The sequence below is a fragment of the Protopterus annectens genome, chromosome 16.part0, assembly GCF_019279795.1.
Source record: "Protopterus annectens isolate FY-2018-M chromosome 16.part0, PAN1.0, whole genome shotgun sequence".
NCBI lineage: Eukaryota > Metazoa > Chordata > Ceratodontiformes > Protopteridae > Protopterus > Protopterus annectens.
The window spans coordinates 197,030,390-197,052,201 of record NC_056750.1 but is presented as its reverse complement, the minus strand read 5'-3'; the positions used below and the strand labels follow the sequence as shown (position 1 = coordinate 197,052,201).

Genomic DNA, 21,812 nt, shown 5'->3' with positions numbered 1-21,812 from the left:
TTATACTGTTAAATCTAGCTCTCTCTCTCTCTCTCTCTCTATATATATATATATATATATATAAATATATATGCATATATATATATATATATATATATATATATATATATATATATATATGGGTCTACTTTGATTCACTGAAACCTCATTTCACTGAATTTCAAAACACACCAAATTGCTGAAAGTTCAAATCACTGAAAACTCATTTCACTGAATCATATTTCACTGAATGTAAGTGCTGTTGGGCAAATAAAATGTATATGCCATTTTCCCCACTGTAGTGCAATCCTGGAGTTAGTGTATATATAGTCGGAGGATGGGGGGCGTAGCCCCCCACCTGTTTTTGGTTTTATATTGTTAGCTTTCAGTGAAATGATTTTCATAAATATAAAACCTAAGTAAGTGGGGGGGCTACACACCCCACAATGTAGGGGGCTGTGCCCCTCACACCCCCTTAACTGTATATACTAACTCCAGGATCACACTACAGTGGGGAAAAGAGCATATACATTTTATTTTCCCAACAGTACTTACATTCATTGAAATGTGATTCAGTGAAATGAGTTTTCAGTGATTTGAGTTTCAGCGATTTTTTTGAGGATGAATTGAAATTCAGTGAAATGAGTTTTCAGTGAATCAAAGTAGATCCATTGTGTGTGTGTGTGTGTGTGTATACATATATATATATATATATATATATGGATTCCCTTCACAAGCTCAAAGTTTCAAAACTTTGAACTGCAGGAGGAACCCAAAAGAGATGCAGGAGGAACGTGTAAACTCCACAAGGACATTGGTCAGCGGACAAGATTGAAAGTTGTACTTTGTGCAGGGGAAGTGAAGACTTTAACAGTTATGCCAACTGTACTTTCACATGGAGTTGTCTGTAGTGTCTGTGGAAAGTGTAGTACATCCTAAAACTGGATTAATCTGCTGTGTCAGGGCCCAACAGTGAACCATGGAAATGTCATCCTTGAACTAATGGACTCCAGGGGCATTCACAACTGTGGGCAATACAGCGGTATCAAACTGCCATCACACTGCATCAAAGTTTTGGAGAAGGTGATTAATACGTGATTATGCTGAGTAGTAGAAAGTAAGATGAAAAATAAGCAGTTTGGATTCAGATCAGAATGCAGCACAAATTACCCAAAATGTCCACAGTGAGACAGAGAGATGAGAAGAAACTAGAGATGAAGAAACGGTTCATCTGGCTAATCCTAGACTTGGAGAAAGCATATGACAAGGTCCCAAGAAACCTGATTTAGGCAGTCCTGCATGATTCAGTCTTAGAAACATTGGCCAAATTAGTGCAGGCTGTATAGAAGGACCCGGTGACACAGGTACGAACAGTGTTTACACTCAGAACGATTCCCAGTGGGAGCTAGGTGTGTATTAGGTTTCAGTTTTGAATCAATTGCCATTCATACAGATGATGAACTGCATTAGCAAACAGATTAGAGGGAACAGATGAACAAAGCTGCTGTATGCAGTTAATGTAGCGCTACAAGCAGACTATGAACAGAAGTTTACAGAAATGTTAGGGGAGTGGAATGCAAAACTGAAGGCACAGGGGATGAAAATAACTATAGATAATGCAGTTGTAATGGCAGCAAATGTGTAAAATCAGAAGGATGTGAACATTGAAATAGAAGGGAAAATAGTGGAACAGGTTAACAGGTTCAGTTATCTGAGAGGGGTTGTTGAGAAGGGATGTTTGAATGAGGGAGTCAAAGCTAGAATCCGACGGACTGCAGTCAACTGGCCGAGAGTGTCAAGGGCAGTGTGTGACAGAAGAATGCCAAAGAAGCTGAAGAGTAAAGTGTACAAAACAGTAGTATGATCAGTACTACTATATAGTATAAACATCCTGGCAGCAAAGGTAGAGCAGCTGAGGAAGTTAGAGGTGATGAAGATGAAGTGCCTGAGACAGGTGATGGGTTGCACACTCTGTGACAAAGAAATGAATACAACTAATAGCACCTTTCTCCAAGCTTACTGGTTACTAACACTATACATAGGTGGCATTTGTATTCAGTCCCTTAAGGTAATAAGTACTGTAGGGGGGCATTTCTGTACCACTACTAACTTTGCATGTTACAAATATAGTTCATAGATGGCAACCGTGTACTGTGTCTTCAATTAACAGGTCCAGCAAACACATGGCAGAAGTCTGCTGTACCAATTCTGTCATCTTTCTGCAACTCTAGAAGTTAATACAATTCACAAGGGTAGCTTCTGTCATTTAATAGGAACTGCACATAGGTAGCAGGTATGTACTATACTTTCAGGTAATAGGTATTGTATGCAAGTGTGAGCTGTGTATATGCCTTCTGGTAGTAGCCAACCATGTTTACTTGGAGTTCCTCAGATTGTGTGATCTTGTATTTTCTCTCAATGAAGTCCAGTGTCTATACCTGTGAGCATCCTTTAAGCCTAGGCAGATCCTTCTAAAGTATCATCAGCATCAACCATCCTTTTTTCTGTATTTTCTACATGTCAGTATGTCACTTCAGCTGTCATTTAACACTTTCGATTCAGTGCTATTCTTCTGCCATCTTTGATAATCATCCCTGCAGATCTTCTCTCACACAATCCATCCTACTCTTTGTTGGATGCCCAAGTTTCGTCTTGTCTTCATGTCTGTCCCAAATTTTCATCACTAAATTGTCTTCTTTCCTGCACATGAGCCAGGACCACTGTAATCTCTTCTCTTCTCTTTGATCTTCTGAGTGATTAGAGCTACTTTGGCTTCTGCTGTGATGTTATCATCTCTCCGTTTGTCCCACAGAGTGCATCCTATCATCAGGCACTTCATCTGCATCACTTCTAGCATCATCAACTAGTATGCCTTCACCTGCCCAGGTGTCTGTACCATACAGAAATACTGATTGTACCACTGTTTTTGCACACCTTACTTTTCACTTTCTTTGGCATTCTGTTGTCACACACACACACTACCCATGACAGTTTTTGCCAGTTGGCTGCAGCTAATTTGATTCTAGCTTTGACCTCCTTGTTTAGATTTGCCTTCTCCTCAACTGTTTCTCCTTGATGTCTGAGATTGTAAACTGTTCCACTATTTTTTCCTGCCTCAATTTTGCACTTCTTCTGATTTCTGCCATTTGCTCCCTTGAGCATTGTCTTGTCTGTACTCAGTTTAATCTCATGTGCCTTCAGTTTTACATTCCATTCACTGTCATTTGCTGAGATTCCTGTTCAGAGTCTACTTGTAATGCCAAATTATCTGCATATAGCAGCTTTGTTGATCTGCTCCCCCAACCTATCTGCTAATGTAGTCCTTCATCAATATGAACAGTAGTGTACACAGAACTGAACCCTGATGCACCCCCCATTCAAACTGGGAACCCCCTCTGTGAATCTGAACACAATTCTTGTGTCATTATGTCCTTATAGATAGCCTGCACCAATTCCTCTAATGTTTTGGGGACTTTGAACCACTGCAGAACTGCTCAAGTCAGCTTAATTGGGACTTTGTTAAATTTTTTTCTGCAAGTGTAGGAATGTTCAGTTGGACTCTTTCTTCATCTGTAGCTTCTTTTCCACTATCTGTCTCCCTGCAAACACTGAGTCAGTCATGCTGTATCCTGATGTGAATATGAGCTGTTCATCTCCTATCTTATGTTTTACACTGCATATTTGTCCCTGTTTATTTGTCAGTGTCAGTGGCACAACAGGTAGCACACTTGCCTTTGGTCACAAGGTTGTGGGTTCTATTCCTACATCAGGTAGACTGATTGCTAACATTGTAGTGCAGCATAAGGGGAATGCTACACTCCTTAGTGTGTCATCCTGCTGACGAAATGTTAAAGTGAGGTCACATCTGCTTGAGTTGGTGGTAGTTCAGGTCGATATATGGATTCTATTTCCTCTATTGAGGCTGGTAGAGTATCTGTGATCCCTTGTTTTTGCTACTGTGATTGCTCTATTAGCTTTTTTGTTAACTATTCAGTATACCTTCTAGTTTGGTCCTTATTTTCTTTCACACACATTCTTTCATGCACTTTTCTTTCTTTCTTTTGATAATTTTCTGAACTTTTGCAATCCACCACCAGCTTTCCTTTTGTATCTTATTGCCATACTTATCTCTGCATCATAGCTGTCTAATAGCCCCACCCCAGGTTCAGAGAAAACTGTGGCATATGCAGAAGTGATTACGGACAGTGTGCTGAACTAATAGTAAATGAAACTTCCTATGCTGGTCTGGGGGATGTAGCAGATTTGCATACCAATACATTTAGCTCTTCTTCCCAAACTATCAGTAAAGAACAGGTTCTCACTGGCACTGTCAAGATCTAAAAACACTACATCAATGGGTCCTGATAATATCTCAGGATGACTGCAAAACAGCTTGAAACACAATCTGTCAGACCCACTAAAATCTCTGTTCAACCACAGCCTGCAGACAGGCTTCATCCCTAGGGAATGGAACACTGCAATGGTCATCCCTCTACACAGAAATGGACCATCAGCAGATCCAGGAAACTACAGAGCTAAAAGTTTGCCTAGTCTTGTATGCAATGCCATCAAGAGAATTATTGTGAACCTGACAAAGACATAAGAAATCTTCAAACACTGGAACCATCCTAGTTCAGTTTTGTCAAGGGCAGGTCATGCCTACTAAACTTGGTGGACTTCTCTGAGAAGTTCACTAAAGCCACGCATGAGCAGAAAATGGCATATACTGCCTACTTTGATGTGAAAAAAACATTTGACAAAATACCTCCCTCAGGTATTACAGACAAACTGACAAGTTTAGGCATAAATCCCTGTGTCACCCGATGAATAGCCTCACAGGTAGGACATATGAAGTTAGTATGGGAGAATTCACCTCCACCAGGAGGGCTGTTACTTATGGTGTCTCACAGGGCTCAGTACTGGGACCTTTCCTATTTGGAATAAACATCTCTGAAGTCAAGGAAATATAGAGGGCCTTTAGCTGACCAAATTTGCAGATGACTGCAAGCTGGGTACAATCATTAAATCCCCCAAAGATGTAGATATCTTCCAGGAGGGTCTAACTCAGACAAATAAGTGGTTCCACAATATATCAAAGCCATTCTAGTCCATGGGCATTGATAATTGGGAAAATTGGGGCATGAATAGATAGGCTTAGAAAGACTCTAGGGTCATTAGCCTAGTAACATCCTATGATCTTATAATCCTATGATCCCATAGTTCTCACACATGTTGTTTTGAGACGCTGCCGTTCTTCTTTGACTCCAGCTATTTTCTCTTCTTTCTGAGGTGCTACAGCTCTCAATATTTTCTTGAACTCTTGTACTTTCCCTTCCCAGCTTCTGGGTCTTCAGCTTAATTTCTGTTGAGCTTAGAGCCTTTTCTGACCACTACCTGCAGCCGGTTGTTCCCACCAGTGATTTATGCTGTGGGCTGACTGCTCTGCTGGAGATGAATTTGCAACCTCTGATCTCCCAATCCCTTTCTTTACTTTGAGTAACTCTAGCTGTGCTGCATGTTGACCACTCATGTATGTGATCTTATGACTGTCTGTCTTGTTGATCCACGTGTTGGCTATTTGCCAGATAGAAGTCTAGAATGGCCTCTCTTTATTCCTGTTCTCCACCAATGTGGACTCAGATAGTCCTCATATACTGTTATGTTTGTCTCAATATGAACATTCAGGTTCCTTATTATTAACACAGACTTATGTTGTTCTGCTTTGTCTAGCGGGTCCTGCAACTGCTGCTTGAATGCAGTATTTTCCTCACCTTCAAAACCCTGCTATGGAACAATATGCCGAGATTATGAATACTGCCCTAGCTTTAGACTAGTGTCTGATTCCATGAGTCTGTCACTAATTCTGATGACATCCCTCACTGTCTTCAGAGTGCTTTTCCTCACCACAATTTCCACATTGCTCTCCTTCACTGCAGTTTCCACGCCATACATTAGTTAGTGACCAAATAACTTCCGCTGCCCAGTGAGACAGCAAGCACTCTGTAATCCATGTTCTGCTATCTAAAGGATTCTTTGCAATGCATAATGATGCCTGAAACAGTTGGTCTAGACAACCCTTCCCTGATAGGGTGTGCTTAGTCTGTGCCGCTGGGCACAATTCTATTCAAGTTTTGTGCGAGTCTGAAGTGGAAACACCTAGCAGTGTTTGGAAGGAAATCCAGAGATTCATGGGGAGAGTATGTGAACTCCACATAGGCATTGGCTTGGGAGGCAAAGACCTTAACCAGTAAACCAACCATGTTCTTCTAAAGAATATCCTTCTAAAACATTTTCACCTAAATCAAAGCCAATGGTTCCATGTTCATGGCATGGCTTTGCTTTACATGTTTGGCTGTAGAACAATATTATTTATGCTGCATTTTATAAAAATGTAGTATTCTTCTGTCATTCTTACTCTCCCCTTCCCCTTCCTCCAGCTGTCCCATAACCTCTTGAATGCCTCTGAATTCCTTCTCCATGGATTCATAGTAATACACTGAGCTATGATATAACAAACCACACAACATAAAAAATGTGAGCCCAAAAGGCAGTAGCTTTGCAAAACAGCAAAGCCACCCATTTTTAACCACTGAAAAGAGCAGCAGTTCTAGTCTTAAACAAGCTGCACAAAACCTCAAACTGTATTTAGCCACATTAAAATGCTGCATACCCCTCTAGCTGTCATAGTAAAAAAGCATTCTGGGGGACTTCACCCCCCCCCACATACCTTAAACTTATAGTCCCCTACTTCAGGGTCACACCAACACCTATTACATGCATAATCCTACACTCAGCATGTCATTGGCCTTATCTAAATCAAACATATCTAACTTTCATTATCCACCATATCTGTTCACTATTCCTGTGCCAATATTTCATGTCTCAGTCCTCATAAGGCTTTTCTCTTTACCACATATTCCATGGGCCTACATGCTTTCTCTGAAGGAGTGTTTATGCAGATCTGGAGAGCACATGGCACCTGTAATTAGCTGCCTTTGCTGTCTCCCTCACCCTGTCCTTCATGTTGGGGGTGAGCCTTTCACAGCTACATAACATGATGTTCTGTACCCTTTATATCCCCTCTCATATTAGCCTGCAGCAAAATTATACCAGCTCATGTTACCCCCTAGGCTCATATGTTTTGATGTCTTGCTTACAGCCATTTGGTCTCTTGATTGTTATCCTGTGTCAGAATTTTCTGTTGCTCAATGTACTTATCTGCATTTTTGAATAATGTTTGTAAGATACTTAACTTTATTGCGAGTGGGAATTCATGCCAGTTTTCATTGTCTGAATATTTGCCATGTTTCTATTATTTATGCATTCATTTTAAACAATAGTTTACTGGATCTTAACTTCTAAGCACAAGTTTTCAAATAAAATAAGGTCAGACTTGACTTTATAGGCAAGCAAGGTTTCCTCTATGAAATCCATAGGCCGTAGAAAACAGTTATTTTATATTGTGAGTAATTATCTTTTCAGGATTTCTTTTTTAATAATTTCCATCAACTGTGCCAAGTGGGTTGTTGTTGGACTCCAGATCAGTCATGTAGACAGGGTCACAATGACTTCCTGAAACTGACTGCTTATGCTTTGCTGATACATGTTACAGAGTAAGTATTTCTTACATTTAGCTGCAACCGACTGATCAAACCTTTCTTTAATCTCTTTAATTTTCTCCTGACCTTTTGTTTTATTATCTACCGTTACTGTGTTTTTCATTAATTTTCTAATCAAAGTAAATATCTTTTCTCCTATATTTATCCATGCAATATTTATTAAAATTAAGAGTTAGACTTTTTATTATTGTACCAGCCATTGATTTTGTTCAGTATTTAAGTATTTTTATCTGTTCATTTACATAGTTATGTCACTCATTTTTCAGTCATTAGCATATTTTTCTAACCATAGTGCTACCTGCATTCATTTCTGAAAAAGAGATCAGGTAAGAGTGGTCCTATCACTGAGTCCTGGAGGACTATATAGAGAACAGTCTAGCATGTTTACCAGCCTTTTAAAAGTTGTCTGTTTTCATAAACGTATTAGTGAGAATACATAAGAGTGTCAGATATTATCTTAGATATTTACAGAAGTGACAGGAATGTTGTCAGGCCCCAGGGAGATAATGATGTTCTTCAGAGGTCAGTGCTGCAGGGAGCTCTGCTGATAGCTGAGTCATGTTCAGCTTGACTTTCAGAGCTGAGAACCATTTTCTAACGACTGGGCTGATATTACCTTACTTCAGATGTCTTCATATTTACAGTGTGTAGTAGGCATCCATGCCATATTTAGTTCCTTCTAACCACATAGAAGTTTTCTACAAAATAGTGCATCACTCCAGATCTATGAATGATGATCATTGAGAGATAAGTATCACACTATGAGCTATTTTATTCTTATTTTTATGCGATTTATGACTATTAATTGTTTGTAAGAAGGCACCAAGGAAATGGTCTTCCAGTTATGGAGGTGTGGGGTATAGCCCCTTGTGAGAAAGTCACCTGGTCAGAAGTGCAAATACCTCATAAAACTTCCACATCAGTGCATTTACTGCATAAGTCCAGAAAATGATGTGGCTATTTATCTGTAGTATCTAGTCAAACAACCACCTCTGCATTAATGGAACAATGAATCAAGGTGCCAATGTTAAAATTTCACAACCTTTATTGAAATAAACTGAAATAAATATCCACAAGTCCACAGAATATATGAGGTATTCCAATGCAAAGTAATCCGTTAGTCCATTACTACAGCTCCCATTCAAGAGGAAGGTCTCCCAAGTGAGAAACTCAGACGTTTGAGATCCTGAGGAAGAGAAGTATTTGGACTAGAGTTCACATCTTTCCTTCCTTCTTGGCTTTGACACAGATAGCGGGTCCATTTCTCTCTGCTTTTCACTTGACCCCATGGTAGTTCCAGAACTTATCTTAATTGTCTTGTTCTGGCACAGCCAGCACTGGTTCTCCTACATGAGTCATATGTTAGGGGAGAAAAGTCTACTGCTGCCTCAGCATGAGGACATCTGGACAAAAGTGCCAGCAGTCATTAGCACACCTCAAACTCTCCACACATAGGCAAAACCATCTGGGAGATATAACTCTGTTACCCCTTTGTCCGCCTCTTTTCAGAAGACATGCTAAAATCTTGACAGGAACTAGAAGGTTAAGTACAAGAAAAGTATATCAAGCTAAACTGAAAAGATTCTCCTTTTAGTGTCCAAGGATGAACCAGCACCCAAAGCAAGTGTACTTGTCTCAGCATACGTATCAACCTCTTAGCACAAGAAATCTGGACAAAAATAAAAATAATGGGGGAACAAAGGCCCCATATCAGGGGCAGATCTTAAATTATTGCTCTTTAAAACTCAAAGTTCCTTGAAGAACAGATTTTCCATTAGCATGCATTTTATCCAGGATATAAAGTCCAAAATTCAAATATCCTTCAATATATAGTGATTTCAATCCTTGGTGATTTGCTAGAAAAAAGAAACAAATTTTAGGAGAAGACAAAAATATGAAGCAAAAATCTCAACAATCTGCAAAAGTCTGGACATTTTGAGAGATACGTGTGTAAGCTGGTCTCTTCAGGTTTAGCTTTTGCCTCTATGAGGGCACATCTCTCAGCTATTTCTGCATACTTGCCTGTAGACCCTCCAATGGTGTCCACACCCCCAGCCAGATATGACCTGAAGGTATCCTTTATCTGAGACCCACCAGGAAGAAACTAGCCCCAGCTTGGAACCTGAATATTTTTTTTTTGGAAAAATTTACCCCACCACAGTTTGAACATGTTGATTTTGCACTTCTAAAATTTCTCACTTGGTAAACAATTTTCCTGACAGCCATCACCTCTGCTAGGAAAGTCTGTGAGCTAAGGACCATCACATGCCCCCTTCCTTTATGCCAAAAGACATTACAGAAGTAGGTCCGAACCAAGTCATTAGACCCCTGATCTTTTTTTCTAAGCTCCAGCATAAGGGTGAAAGGATCCTTCATTCTATGCATGTGTATGGATATTTAAGGTGCTACCTTGGTTTAATTAAATCTTTAAGGACGTCATATCAGCTATGTATATTCTTTGCAGGAAGCAAACAAGGACTGACAGTGACAAAACAAACTATTTCAATGTGGCTAGCACATTAATTTTGTATTATTATTTATTAAAACATAATGTTTATCGAATTTTTAATGTTTTTGTAATGTTTATTAAAATACATGTTTTTATTAATAAAAATATTGCAGTAACTTTTTCTAAAGGATAATGCAAGGGCCTTGCAGGACAAAGTCAGGCTGCATTCCGCAAGGGGTACTGCAGCTACCACTACTGTTCGAAAAGGAGTTAATACTAAGGACATTCTAGAAGTAGCCACCTGGTCCTTGGTTCACATCTTCTCAAAACACTTCAGGCTGGATGTGATGTTAATAGTAAGAGCTGAATAGGCCTCTGCGGTCTTGAATGGCATCCTTCAGTCCATATCCCAACATGGAGCCAACCACTCTAAGTGGACTGGACAAACTTTGGTGGTCTTCACTACAGGTTATGATTGCAATGGTGACTCTCAAAGAATATAGTACATTTGTGTAGGCAACTTACTGTAATTTTAGATGGCTGAGTGTGATCACTGTTAGCCTTGTTTCTCTTCCTCCAGCCCCTTTACTCCAGTAAGACCACGAAGGGCTAGGATGGGTACCCGTATACCCCTTCTTCATTCACACTTATTACCTTGCATCCTTCCTCTCCTTTTTCACATTTCATCAACTCAAACATGAATTCTCTGTGTCACAGGCTGCATCCCGGGGACAAGACACAACAGCAACCTCTGGTATATGCATGGCTGTGCCTGCTTTGGGGACAACAAAGAACCAAAGGTGGTGCAGGTAAATACCGGTTCTATATTAGAACATCGAAGTTTCAGAACTTTGAATGTTCTAATATCGAACCCTATTCAGCGAAAGCTGAAAACATCGAACATACAGAACAGCAAATTTTTTTATTAGGAAAAAATTTGCTGTTACAAAACACATGCACACAGCACAAGCACACCAAACAAACAGCAATCCACACACATACACCTAAAATCTTACACCTAACCCTACACTAAACTATACACACACCACTATCCACTTAGCTTAACCCAAACCGTAACCCTAAGGTCTGTCAGTATCGCACACTCACCTCACCCGTGCCCTAACCCTAACTTACCTACCCCGCCCTAACCCTCATGTCCACACAATCGCACACATACCTAATCTGCACCCTAACCCTAACTCACCTAACCCATTCTAACCCTCATGTCCACACAATCGCACACATACCTAACCCGCAACCTAACCCTAACTACTCTAACCCGCACTCAGTCGGACACTTAGCTGAACTCGACCCATAACTTTCCACCACAGTACTGAAAATACCGAAGCAACAGAAACAAACAACCAAATTCTTTCCCTAGGAAAAAATTTGGTTTTCTGTTACTTCGATATTTTCAGCTTTTGCTGAATAGGGTTCAATATTAGATCATTCAAAGTTTTGAAACTTCGATGTTCTAATATAGACCCGTAAATACCACCTATGTTACAGGTCTGAGTTAAAACTGCTTCAACCCCACCCATGGGGGAAGGGTTTTCAGTTATAAAAGTCAGCCTGGACATCAGACTTAGAGGCAGACATCCCTATAGGTTATGACTGCAAGAGTGATCACACTCAAAAGTATAGTAAGATAGCTACAAAAATGTCCTTTTTTTAATTTGTTATTGCTGTGGATATCCAAAAAGCTGTTATGTTGAAGGGTGGGTTGTTCTTGGCAGTTAGGGGTGTAATACGTGTAGCCTTACATTTATTTTGAAGCTGGTACAGATTCTACCCAGTAAGGTGTCTGATATTAGCTGAAGATTAGCTATTACTACACTATTTATAAAAAGCCTACTGCATTGACTATTTTTATTTTAATCTTCTGATGTAAAGAATGTGCCTTCTGTGAAGGCTGGGCACCAGGCTGGCAACTCGACACCGTAAAAACACCATTACCAATCAATCTGTAGACCAGTGATCCGCTGTGGCAACACCTAACAGGGAAAAGCCGAAAGGCATCACTTGCTTTGATATAAAAAAACACTGTCGATATTAGTGTAGTTTCATATTCTGGTCTTATTATTTTTACTTTACTAAAAACTTTATGTATTTTCTCATACTTGTTTATTGAGTTAGGACTGTTATTGAATGTAATACATATTATCTTGTTATGTTGCTGATTTCCATAGTTCACAAGCAGTTAACTTTTCTTAGGTTTGTTTTCTGCCTTAACCTAGCACTTTTACAACTGAAAGAAAAAATAAGTAAAATGCCACTGCAATAAAACATGAGAACTTTAGAACAAAGCATTTCTTGCATACAATCTTCTCCCCAGAAAAAAAAGAAAACATTTAACAGCAACATATTCTTGTAGTGTTTTTGATGAAAAACATTCTGGTAGTATTTCTTTCTTCTCCAAATATCCTGCAAGAGACTTTCATTTAGACTTCTTCCTGCAGCTTGATGTTCCTTTCTGTATACTTCCACCAGGACTCTACACTGTACTCAAGGTGTGACCTAACCAGGATTCAGCTCTGATTTGGAATTACCATTACTGTTTTGGTTCAGCAATCTGGCACCATAGTATACACCATAGCATTTCAGTTCATTGCTGTAGTGGCCCTCTCACTTCATTTTTGGTGTTCAAACTTGGGTAACGTAGCATGCCAGCTACATTTATGTGCTGGAGGGATAGATTCATCACCCAAAGACTCCCTATGCTGTGGAACAAAATCCCGGTATATGTGAGGCAGAGCACCTCGCTGGCCTTGTTCAAGAGAAATCTTGACCAATGGATGGGAGATCGCAGATATACCCCAGGGATTACCTCAGTGTCACTGCTCGACAGAGGCACAGCAAAATAATGGGTATAGTTCCCCATACTAAAGGGGTGGCGTAAGCCACAAAACTATGGGCTAGGCTTGTAAATGCCCTCGGGCAGATAGCCTAGTATAAACCTATGAACCTATGAACCTATGAACTTATTGCCATCAGCTTCATTCCCTGCAGATGATTCTTCATACAAGAGTTGTTGCAACCTAAGTGTACTGCTTGCCATTTTTGTGCTCTAAACCTCAACGTCCAGCTTTCTGCCCAAATAAATAGCCTTTCAGAATTCTTCCTTAGCCTCCCTCTCATTCTGCCACTGTTGCAGTTTTCTTAGTGTTATTCACAACCAAGATTGACTCTGTTCACTTAGATATGGCGAAAACATACTGAAAGGGAGTGGGTCAAAGAGCACCCTCTGCAATGCACATATAGTCAGTCTGATGTCAGAAGTATTCCCACTACCCTCTGTGTCCCAGTCAAAAGATATATAGCAGTCTAGTTCCTCATTCTAGATCCTACACCCTACCACTGCCATTCTTGTAGCAGCAGTAGGCCATATCTGCCACTATTTATCTGTCATGTTTTCCTGTAATCCAGCTATAAAACAGGATCACATATAACTTACATCACCTTCTGGCCACAATCCCACACTGATGCTATGGCAATCACTTCCCTCTAAGAAGCAAACCATCTTTTTCATTAGGATGTCCTCCATGTCTTTCCCTCTCACTACTGCTAGGTTAATAGACCTGCACTTCTTCAGATTTTACATGACTGTCCCCTCTTTGTACAAAGGTAGTACACTTGCTGGCTTTCCATCCTCAGGTACTTCTGTGCTGGCCAATAGTTTAAGTTTCACCACCAGATGTATCTACCTGCATGCTGATCAGATGTTTGAGGATCCTGTGAAACACCCTGGATAGCCATTGTGCATTAGTACAATCAATTGTGTTTCTTCTTAATCCCTATCTGTCCTAATATGCCTTTCCAGTCTACTATGGCTCATTCCCAATGTGGCACCCTGCTTTCTCTTTTCCTTTATAGAGACCAAATTAGAATCTCCATCCATTCAGTGCATGTTCTGCTTCCCTCTCTTCCATGATCTCCCTCCATTCCTTACAATGCTTGGCCAGGTCAGCTATTCTTTCTTTTCTCCAGTATATGTAAAAAAGATTTTGTTATCCTTCTACAAACTACTTTCAACATGTGCAGTGTTCCTCATCTCCCTTGTCTTCTTTTTGCCACATTGTATTGTTCCCTGTCCACCTCCAGTCATTAGCCCCTTTCATTTGTCCTACATTTTACCCTCATTATTGACCCCTCCTTCCTGTGCAATTGTGATGGCCTTCTCATCTTCTGCTTTCTTTGCATCATCCTCTAACTCTTGTCCCTATCCTGAATACGTCATTCTTGATCCATTTTTATGGCTTATTTACCCTCTAAGCCTGCCACCAACCAGTAACTCATTTTTGACTTTCTCCTCCAATGCAGCATAACCCAGTTCACCGAAGTTCCAAACCATTGTCTTTATTCTGGGTTTCTTACCCTTCTTTCACCCTAAGCAATGCAAGAGCATGATCATGTTTTTCTGCTCCATGGGAGGATTCTGTCCTCCCTGAGCTTGCCTTAGGACACCTGTGTCACTCTTTGAGAGGTGTACCACCCCAGTCAAACTCCCCACCTGACACTGTCCCCAGAGCCGGTTATGCCTGGACATCCAGGCATTTAGAGCCAGAAGCAGGAGCCCTGGTGGGGCTTGCCCCCCCCCCACACCGGGTGAGTGAAAAATGATGAGTAGTAGTAGTGTTTCACCGGCACCCGAGGCCTCCCACTTATTCTACACCTCTCATGTCTCTTCACAGTGCCAGACTAGAGTCAAGCTCAACAGGGTCTTCTTTCCCCACGGATTCTGCCAATCCTGTTCCCTTGGCTGTGGTTTTGCTAGATAGTAGGTGGGAGCAGTGGGAATCTTGTTCATCCATTCATGCGTGGCACTAATTAGATGACGAGGCATTTGGATGCCTTAAGCGAGTCATAGTTACTCCCACCATTTACCCTCACTTCATTGAATTTCTTCACTTTGACATTCAGAGCACTGGGCAGAAATCACAACATGTCAACACTCATCTCTGGCATTCACGATGCTTTGTTTTAATTAAACAGTTAGATTCCCCTAGTCCGCACCAGTTCTAAGTCAGTTGATAGCTACTGGATGATGTGGGACGCCGGTCTGGACCAGTGCCCGTCACAGCGATGCACAGGAAGAGTCTGGCGCACATCCAGAGTCATCGCCACGGTCCCCCCATCCCCCCGAGGGGGGGGGGGTGATGCCTTGTCCAGCCATGGTGCATGCCCAGCCTGACTGACCCAGCCCTTAGAGCCAGTCCTTATCCTGAAGTTATGGATCTGGCTTGTCAAATTCCGGGACATACTGGGACATCTTGACCATATTCTGTGGTTAGAACCACATCTAAAATTCTATAATTTCTGGCACAGTCCACATCAACTGTTGATCCTTTTGTGGTCTGCGACTGCACTGATTACCCATACACTGTCCAGTGTGGAGCTTTGGTTTCCCAACTCTGCTACTGGCTGATATGGATTGCCTATGTGTATACCCCATCCTCTGCTTACATCTCACCTTTTTTTTCTCATTCACAGTCTCTCACATTCATCTCTTGAGGATATGTACACTGCATTATACCACCAGTACCCCCCACTACTTTTTCCCATTTCTGGATGCAGGTGTATTTAGCATAGGTTCTGACACCTGCTGCTCCTTCAGCCCTTCAATGTCACAAATCACTGAGGTGTTTGAAATGTGCCACAGTGTAATGTAGGTTTCCAAGAAATGATGAGATGGCAAAGTTAAGCAGATGTTAGCCAGAAGAACATTTTTTCTCCAAATCACCCTTAGCATAAATCAAATGCTTGTGCCATTATTGTCTTCAAAATGTCAAGTTACTCTTCATCTCTTACCTTTTATTTGATTCACTCCTTTATACAAATACACTTTTTTTCTCCTTTCTTCCTCCATCATTCCTAAACAGCCTATACCAGAGGATCTCTGTGCCCTGCTCTGTTTTGTAATTGGCTCTTGTTTCTGCCGTATCTGCAATGGCTACCTTCCCCTCATTCATGACCGCTTGTAACTACATAATCTTCCTACCTAAAATGTATTAATGCTACCTATAGCCATACTGAAAGTCACTCTTTGCTGTTCTGCTATATTTGCTTCCAGTTTCCCTTCTACTTAGTGTCGGAGTACCTAACATGCACCCTTTCCTCCCCTTCATCTTAGCTTATAGATATGATCATGGAGGTGTACCTCTCTTGCCCAGCTCCCCTCCTCCTTCAATATGACAGCTGCTGATGCAGATAACACTTCCAAAAATAAGTTGTGTGGAGAACGGTGTGATTACTTTTCAGTTTGTTAAAAGTGTGGCTTCTGTTCTCCACACACCAGTTATTTTTGGTTATTTGGTGGTTTGTGATGTGATGCACCTTTGCAGTTTTGGTTACCTTCCTAGTTCTGTTTGCTACTATCTCAGCTGCCTATGTGCACCACAATGTACATCCCACTAGAAAATATCTTTGTCAAGTCCTCACTTGCTTATTAGATATAAATCCAGGGACTAGAAATTGTAACTTCTTGTGTTTCATGCCAAGATTCTTAATTTCCTTGTGGCTGAGTCTGCAGCCACCAAAGTCCTCTTCTCTGTTCTTATACTGGTTTTACTCTCCTGCATCTCTAACCAGTTTAGCCTTGTTTTTCACTTGCCTGTAATGCATAAAACTAAGTATTGACTAGCAATAAAGCTAATGTTGGCCACTGGGAGGATTCCACTGGCTTCAAGTAATTATGAGGTCATGACAGTGACAGTAACTGTCTTCAACATCTCCTCTGGGCAGTTTGTGACAAAACATAAAATGAACAGTAGGAGATTGTCAGAGATATTCCATGATACAGGACAGTAGGAGGCTTACCACTGCTACTTGTCATCTCTCTTATACTGGTGCACCTATATTTCAGTTATTCTTGTCTTGTGAGGTTTTCTTCATGAGGTATGAGACAGATGTTTAATTAGCATTATTCAAAGTGATGTAGAACGATTCCTCCTCATCCCCTCAGTATCTGTAGGAAATGGAAAAGGTGTGAGAGTGTTTTAAGCTGCTCAGGATAACTCAAGGAACACATACTCATGATTTTTTTTTGGCTAAGGAAATGCTGTGGTCTGTCATGCTATATCGTATTCCAAGCTAAGTACGTAACAAAGAGGCATGGCATTGTTTTATTGGTAAGGGAAGAGTAAATGAGAACACTGACTTCCTTGGATCAAAAAGATATGCTCCTGATGATTAGTTTGACAATATAAAAGGATTTCCTAGCAACAGTGATCACAAGTTGGTCAAATGGGATAGTTCATTGTCAATGAAGGTGTCCAAGGCCCCATTGACCAAGTCGTTTTTTAGTGGAGAGCTGCCTATGTGACAGGTATGCCAAAGGACACAATGCTGCATTTTTTTGGCATGTAGTTTGTGGAATTGGAGGCTGTGGTCCAAACACTACATATTAGCATGAGTTACACCCTCCTGGAGAATGTGTTGGTCTTCTGGGGTATTTGTGACTGCTACAAGTTTGCAGTCATTGACAAACCTCATCAGCCGCAGGAGTGATACAAGGACCAATCTCTGACAAACACCACTTGTAACTAAGAAGTAATAACAGCAAGGATAGCAATCATACTAAAACACTGTAGATGTTTTTTTCTGAAGGCACTCTACATCTTCTAGACAAGCTTTATCTAGTTCAGGGTTATAGGTAGCCACAGACGATAACAGAAAACAATGGTCACAAGGCAGGCATCATCCCTCTCTACTCCTTCACATGGCACCAGTCCATATTCAGACTTGGGGATACTTTAACATTGTTAGTCTATGTGCCATTTTGATTTTGGAATGTGGGTGGAAGTTAAAGACCATGGCAAACACTCTGTCAAACATGCACAAACATAGGAGTAACATATATGCTGCACATAAACAGCACTCCATTCAGTAAGCAAATTGTATAGCTAAGTGTTGTGAAGCAGCACCTCTGTTCTGTGCACCACAGTGTTATACTAGGTTTGAAGTTATCCTGGCATGCATCAATTACTCTGCAAGTGGATATATCCTATGTACTGGGACTATCATCCAGTGTGTGACCAGCTACATTTACTTGTAGATTCCTTGTAGTGTGCTCTGTGGAGATCTACTCGGACCAGTGTACCAGTGTACAGTATTCTCTCGCGCACCAAGAAGTGAGGATTTTCCACTGTCACCTTAACATCATCAAAAGCATTTTCTGGGAAAACACTGACAAATCTTGAAATTAGGCTGTCTGATTATTGGAAAACCACAGGATTTCATGGAACCTGGCATTTTGGGCCAGAAGACTCATTCACCACACCCTATATTTCTTCTCGTATTTAATGTTGTCATCTTGTTTTATTAAGTGTTTTGTGTGTGTGTGTGTGTGTGTGTGTGTGTGTGCGCGCTAAAAAGTTATAATGAAGTCAGTATAATGATTTAGAAATTTCATATAGAAATTGTAGTGGCATTTAATTTTTAAAAACTGTAAACTAGTATCTCTGCTTATCGTCAGCTTTTTTTGCCATGGACTTTGATCAGAGGCACTAGTGCCTTTGTATTTTGTGGTCTTCACATTCTTCCTAGAGTAAAAGGTTGTGATAACATTCTTTGTTGCACTGCCAGCCTCTTTAATATTCTATAGTTTTCTTCTTTAGATTTTGAACATGGTCAAGTAACTCAACAAGTGCCAAGAGTTCCAGTGAGTGAAGTACCATATACATTGGAGCTGAATGCCAGTATTCAGTATCCATATGGGATAATTAAAGTGGACTCCAACTCCACCATCACCCCTCTGCAATACCTTACATCAGATAAGACTTCAGCCAAGGTGAGAAACCTTATCCTTTCTGAAAACTGCAAAGCAGATTGTATCAGACTTTTATTTTCCACTTACATAATATGAATATCCTGCTGAAGAGGAGAAGAGAAATAACTGTGGCCTATCAAAGTGTTTGGTCTTGAATCAAATAAACAGTTAAGTAAATGAATTGAAATAAACATGGATAAATTTAAACTGGTGTAACTGTTGAGTTGTATAAATCATTGTAGGTAACAATATATGCATCTCCATGGAAAGATAAGTAAATTAGTTATAAACATGGCTTAAAATGCCCCCTTTCCCTGAGTCTGTGTAATCTTAAATTTGCTAAAAATACATTAAAGGGAATGAAGGAATGATTTTCTCTCTTACAAAAAAGTGCCTGCAGGGAATATTTCTGTTTCAAGAATGGTTATTGATTTTTGTTTGTATATATTTACAAAAGGAAATACAATAGAAAATGAAAACAAACAGTAAGAAAATAACATTGAACAGTAAACTAATACAAATTATTTCACAACTAAATAAAATTAATAATTCTTATATTTTGCAGTTAATATTCCCAGATTACTCTGGTATCCAACTTTCATGTTATTATTTATATTTCTTAACTTTTTGTCTTATTTCACAGGAAGTAGCAGCTAACTCAAAATGTTGTAAATTTGGGTACAAAATTAGAATTCCATTTTTTTTCTAATAACCTTTATGTTTATAGCCAGTCAGCCCCAAAACATAGTATAGTATTTACTCAACACTGTTTCAGGTACTGGTGCATTAAGAAATAATGTAACTCTTTCCATTGCACACTTGTCAATTTTTTTTTGTAAAAGATTCCAAAATATTGTAAGTTCTTTACAATCCACAAAAAACATGCACCCAGTTGGCTTTAACCCATTCCTTAAAACTTAATAAATATTCTGTGAATATATTTCCACATAAACACTTTCTAGTATTAACTAGACATGATTTTGGATTTTGGTAATAGATATCAAAATTACATTTTTATTAATTTTATCTTATAAATTATTTTGTAGCCATTGCTAAAGAAATTCTCAAAGGTGGAATTATTTAGTTTAATCATTTTGTAAATTCTATATAAATATCCATTGTAAGAAATATTACCAGATGAAGTTACATTTATATAATCAAAAACTTGCAGAATAGATTTATGTTCATATTCATTTAATAAGGCAAATTTATTATGTAAATTATTAATTAAAATAAAAAATATGCGTTTCAGATATAAATGTATTGTGAACCTTTTGCATTGAAATTGTCTTCCCATTTTCTATCCAGACTATGTTAATATATTTATATTTTTAAGTATTTCAGTTTCTTTTTAACTAAAACTTGTAAAAAATCCTATAGTATGTGCTATAGGAAAAATAAAAAAAGCATTTTTTTAAAGTAGGACTCTTGTATGGATAGTTCTTACTTTTTAAGAGGAGTGTACACAAATAATAGGTTTACCTTTCATATAATACTTTAGTAACTATAAAAAGAATTATGGACTAGTTTTAATCTATTCATATAATTATCCACAACATATTTGGTAATTGTTTGCTCTTAAATCATTTTCCATTGATAGAATATGAATCATCAAACCACATTATAGTCATACTCAATACTACTGCTGAAGCATATGATTCTAAAGTAGGAAAATTAATACCGGCCATTTCCCATGGTATTAAATGATTTTTATACGACATTCTAAAGGATGCTATAATAAAGAGATAAAAATTATACCATTTTCATAGTTATTTTTTCCTGAGGAAATAGGAAAATAGATTGTAGCATATACATATTGTTTAATTTTAAAACACATTAATTTATCTTCATAAGTAAAATAAAGATATTTCCAGTATTTAGACTAGAAGCCTGTTCAATTAATGTTTTAAAATTATTACTGGTAATTAAATGAATTCTGCCATAAATTTTTACTCGTAAATATTTCAATTATTTTTTTTTCCATACAAAATGATATTTTATCTCTTAAATGACAATGTATAGCTTTATTGTTTCTGTTTTTTAATTAAAATTCATAAATTTGTTGAATTAATTTAATTTGACAGCTTCAGTTATTGAATTATTTATATTCCCTAATTTAAATAGAGTATTATCAGCAAATATTTCTGAATCATTAAAATTACTTACTTTATACAGTTTAATAAAATGATTTGATCCAATACTGCATGCCAATGCTTCAATTGCCAGTGCAAATAGCAGTGGAAACTTGATTTAAATTAAATCTCTGTGAAATAAAACAATCTATTTTAATATAAGTTTTGGAATATTTATAAAGTAAATTATTAATATCAGTAAATTCTAAAAGCTTTGAATATGAAATGAATATTCCCACTCAAAGGCATCAAATTTCCTTTTGATGTTTGAACTTATTAAATCTAATGTATTATTTTTTATTATTTGCTAAGTCAACTAATGTTAATAATGTTGTAATATCATATGTGAGTATATTGACAATAAAACCTTATCCACAATACCCTTTAATCTTTTTGATAAAATTATAGTAAAGAGTTTATAACCTATATTTAGAAGTGAGATCAGTCTGTATGATATGACTAGATTCTTTTCTTTCCCTTGTTTAAGAATAGAGATTATCAAAGAATATCTCCAAGATGGAGGAATTAAATTAGTACTTGTTTTAATTGAAAAACTTCATGTATTAAAATATAACTTTTACTGGAAATAGTTTATAAATTCCTGCTATTAATCAAGCTAAACCAGGAGTTTTATCATTGTTACTAAATTTAATGACATTTTTAACTTCTTTTAATAAAATTGGTTTAGTTCATCTTTTCTTTTGGCACTAAGGTTATTATTATTTATATTTTAGTAAATAATTTTATAATTTTCTGTAAATGTTTTTGTTAACTTCAGTTCCCTTGTTACTATTTAAATTATCATGATAATTTTTAAAGATTAATAATGTTATCAATATCTGAAGTTTCCTTTTTTGTATTAGGAT

General features: G+C 38.5%; 1 protein-coding gene across 1 annotated transcript in view; it reads left to right on the top strand.

Moving 5' to 3' along the window:
* The window catches only part of LOC122790553 (von Willebrand factor A domain-containing protein 5A-like), a 384,622-nt gene that overhangs the window by 135,647 nt on the left and 227,163 nt on the right, over window positions 1-21,812 (top strand). The window contains exon 5 of the mRNA XM_044058101.1: window positions 18,663-18,835. Coding sequence (XP_043914036.1) covers window positions 18,663-18,835 — 173 coding nt within the window. The remainder of the gene's footprint in view (window positions 1-18,662; window positions 18,836-21,812) is intronic.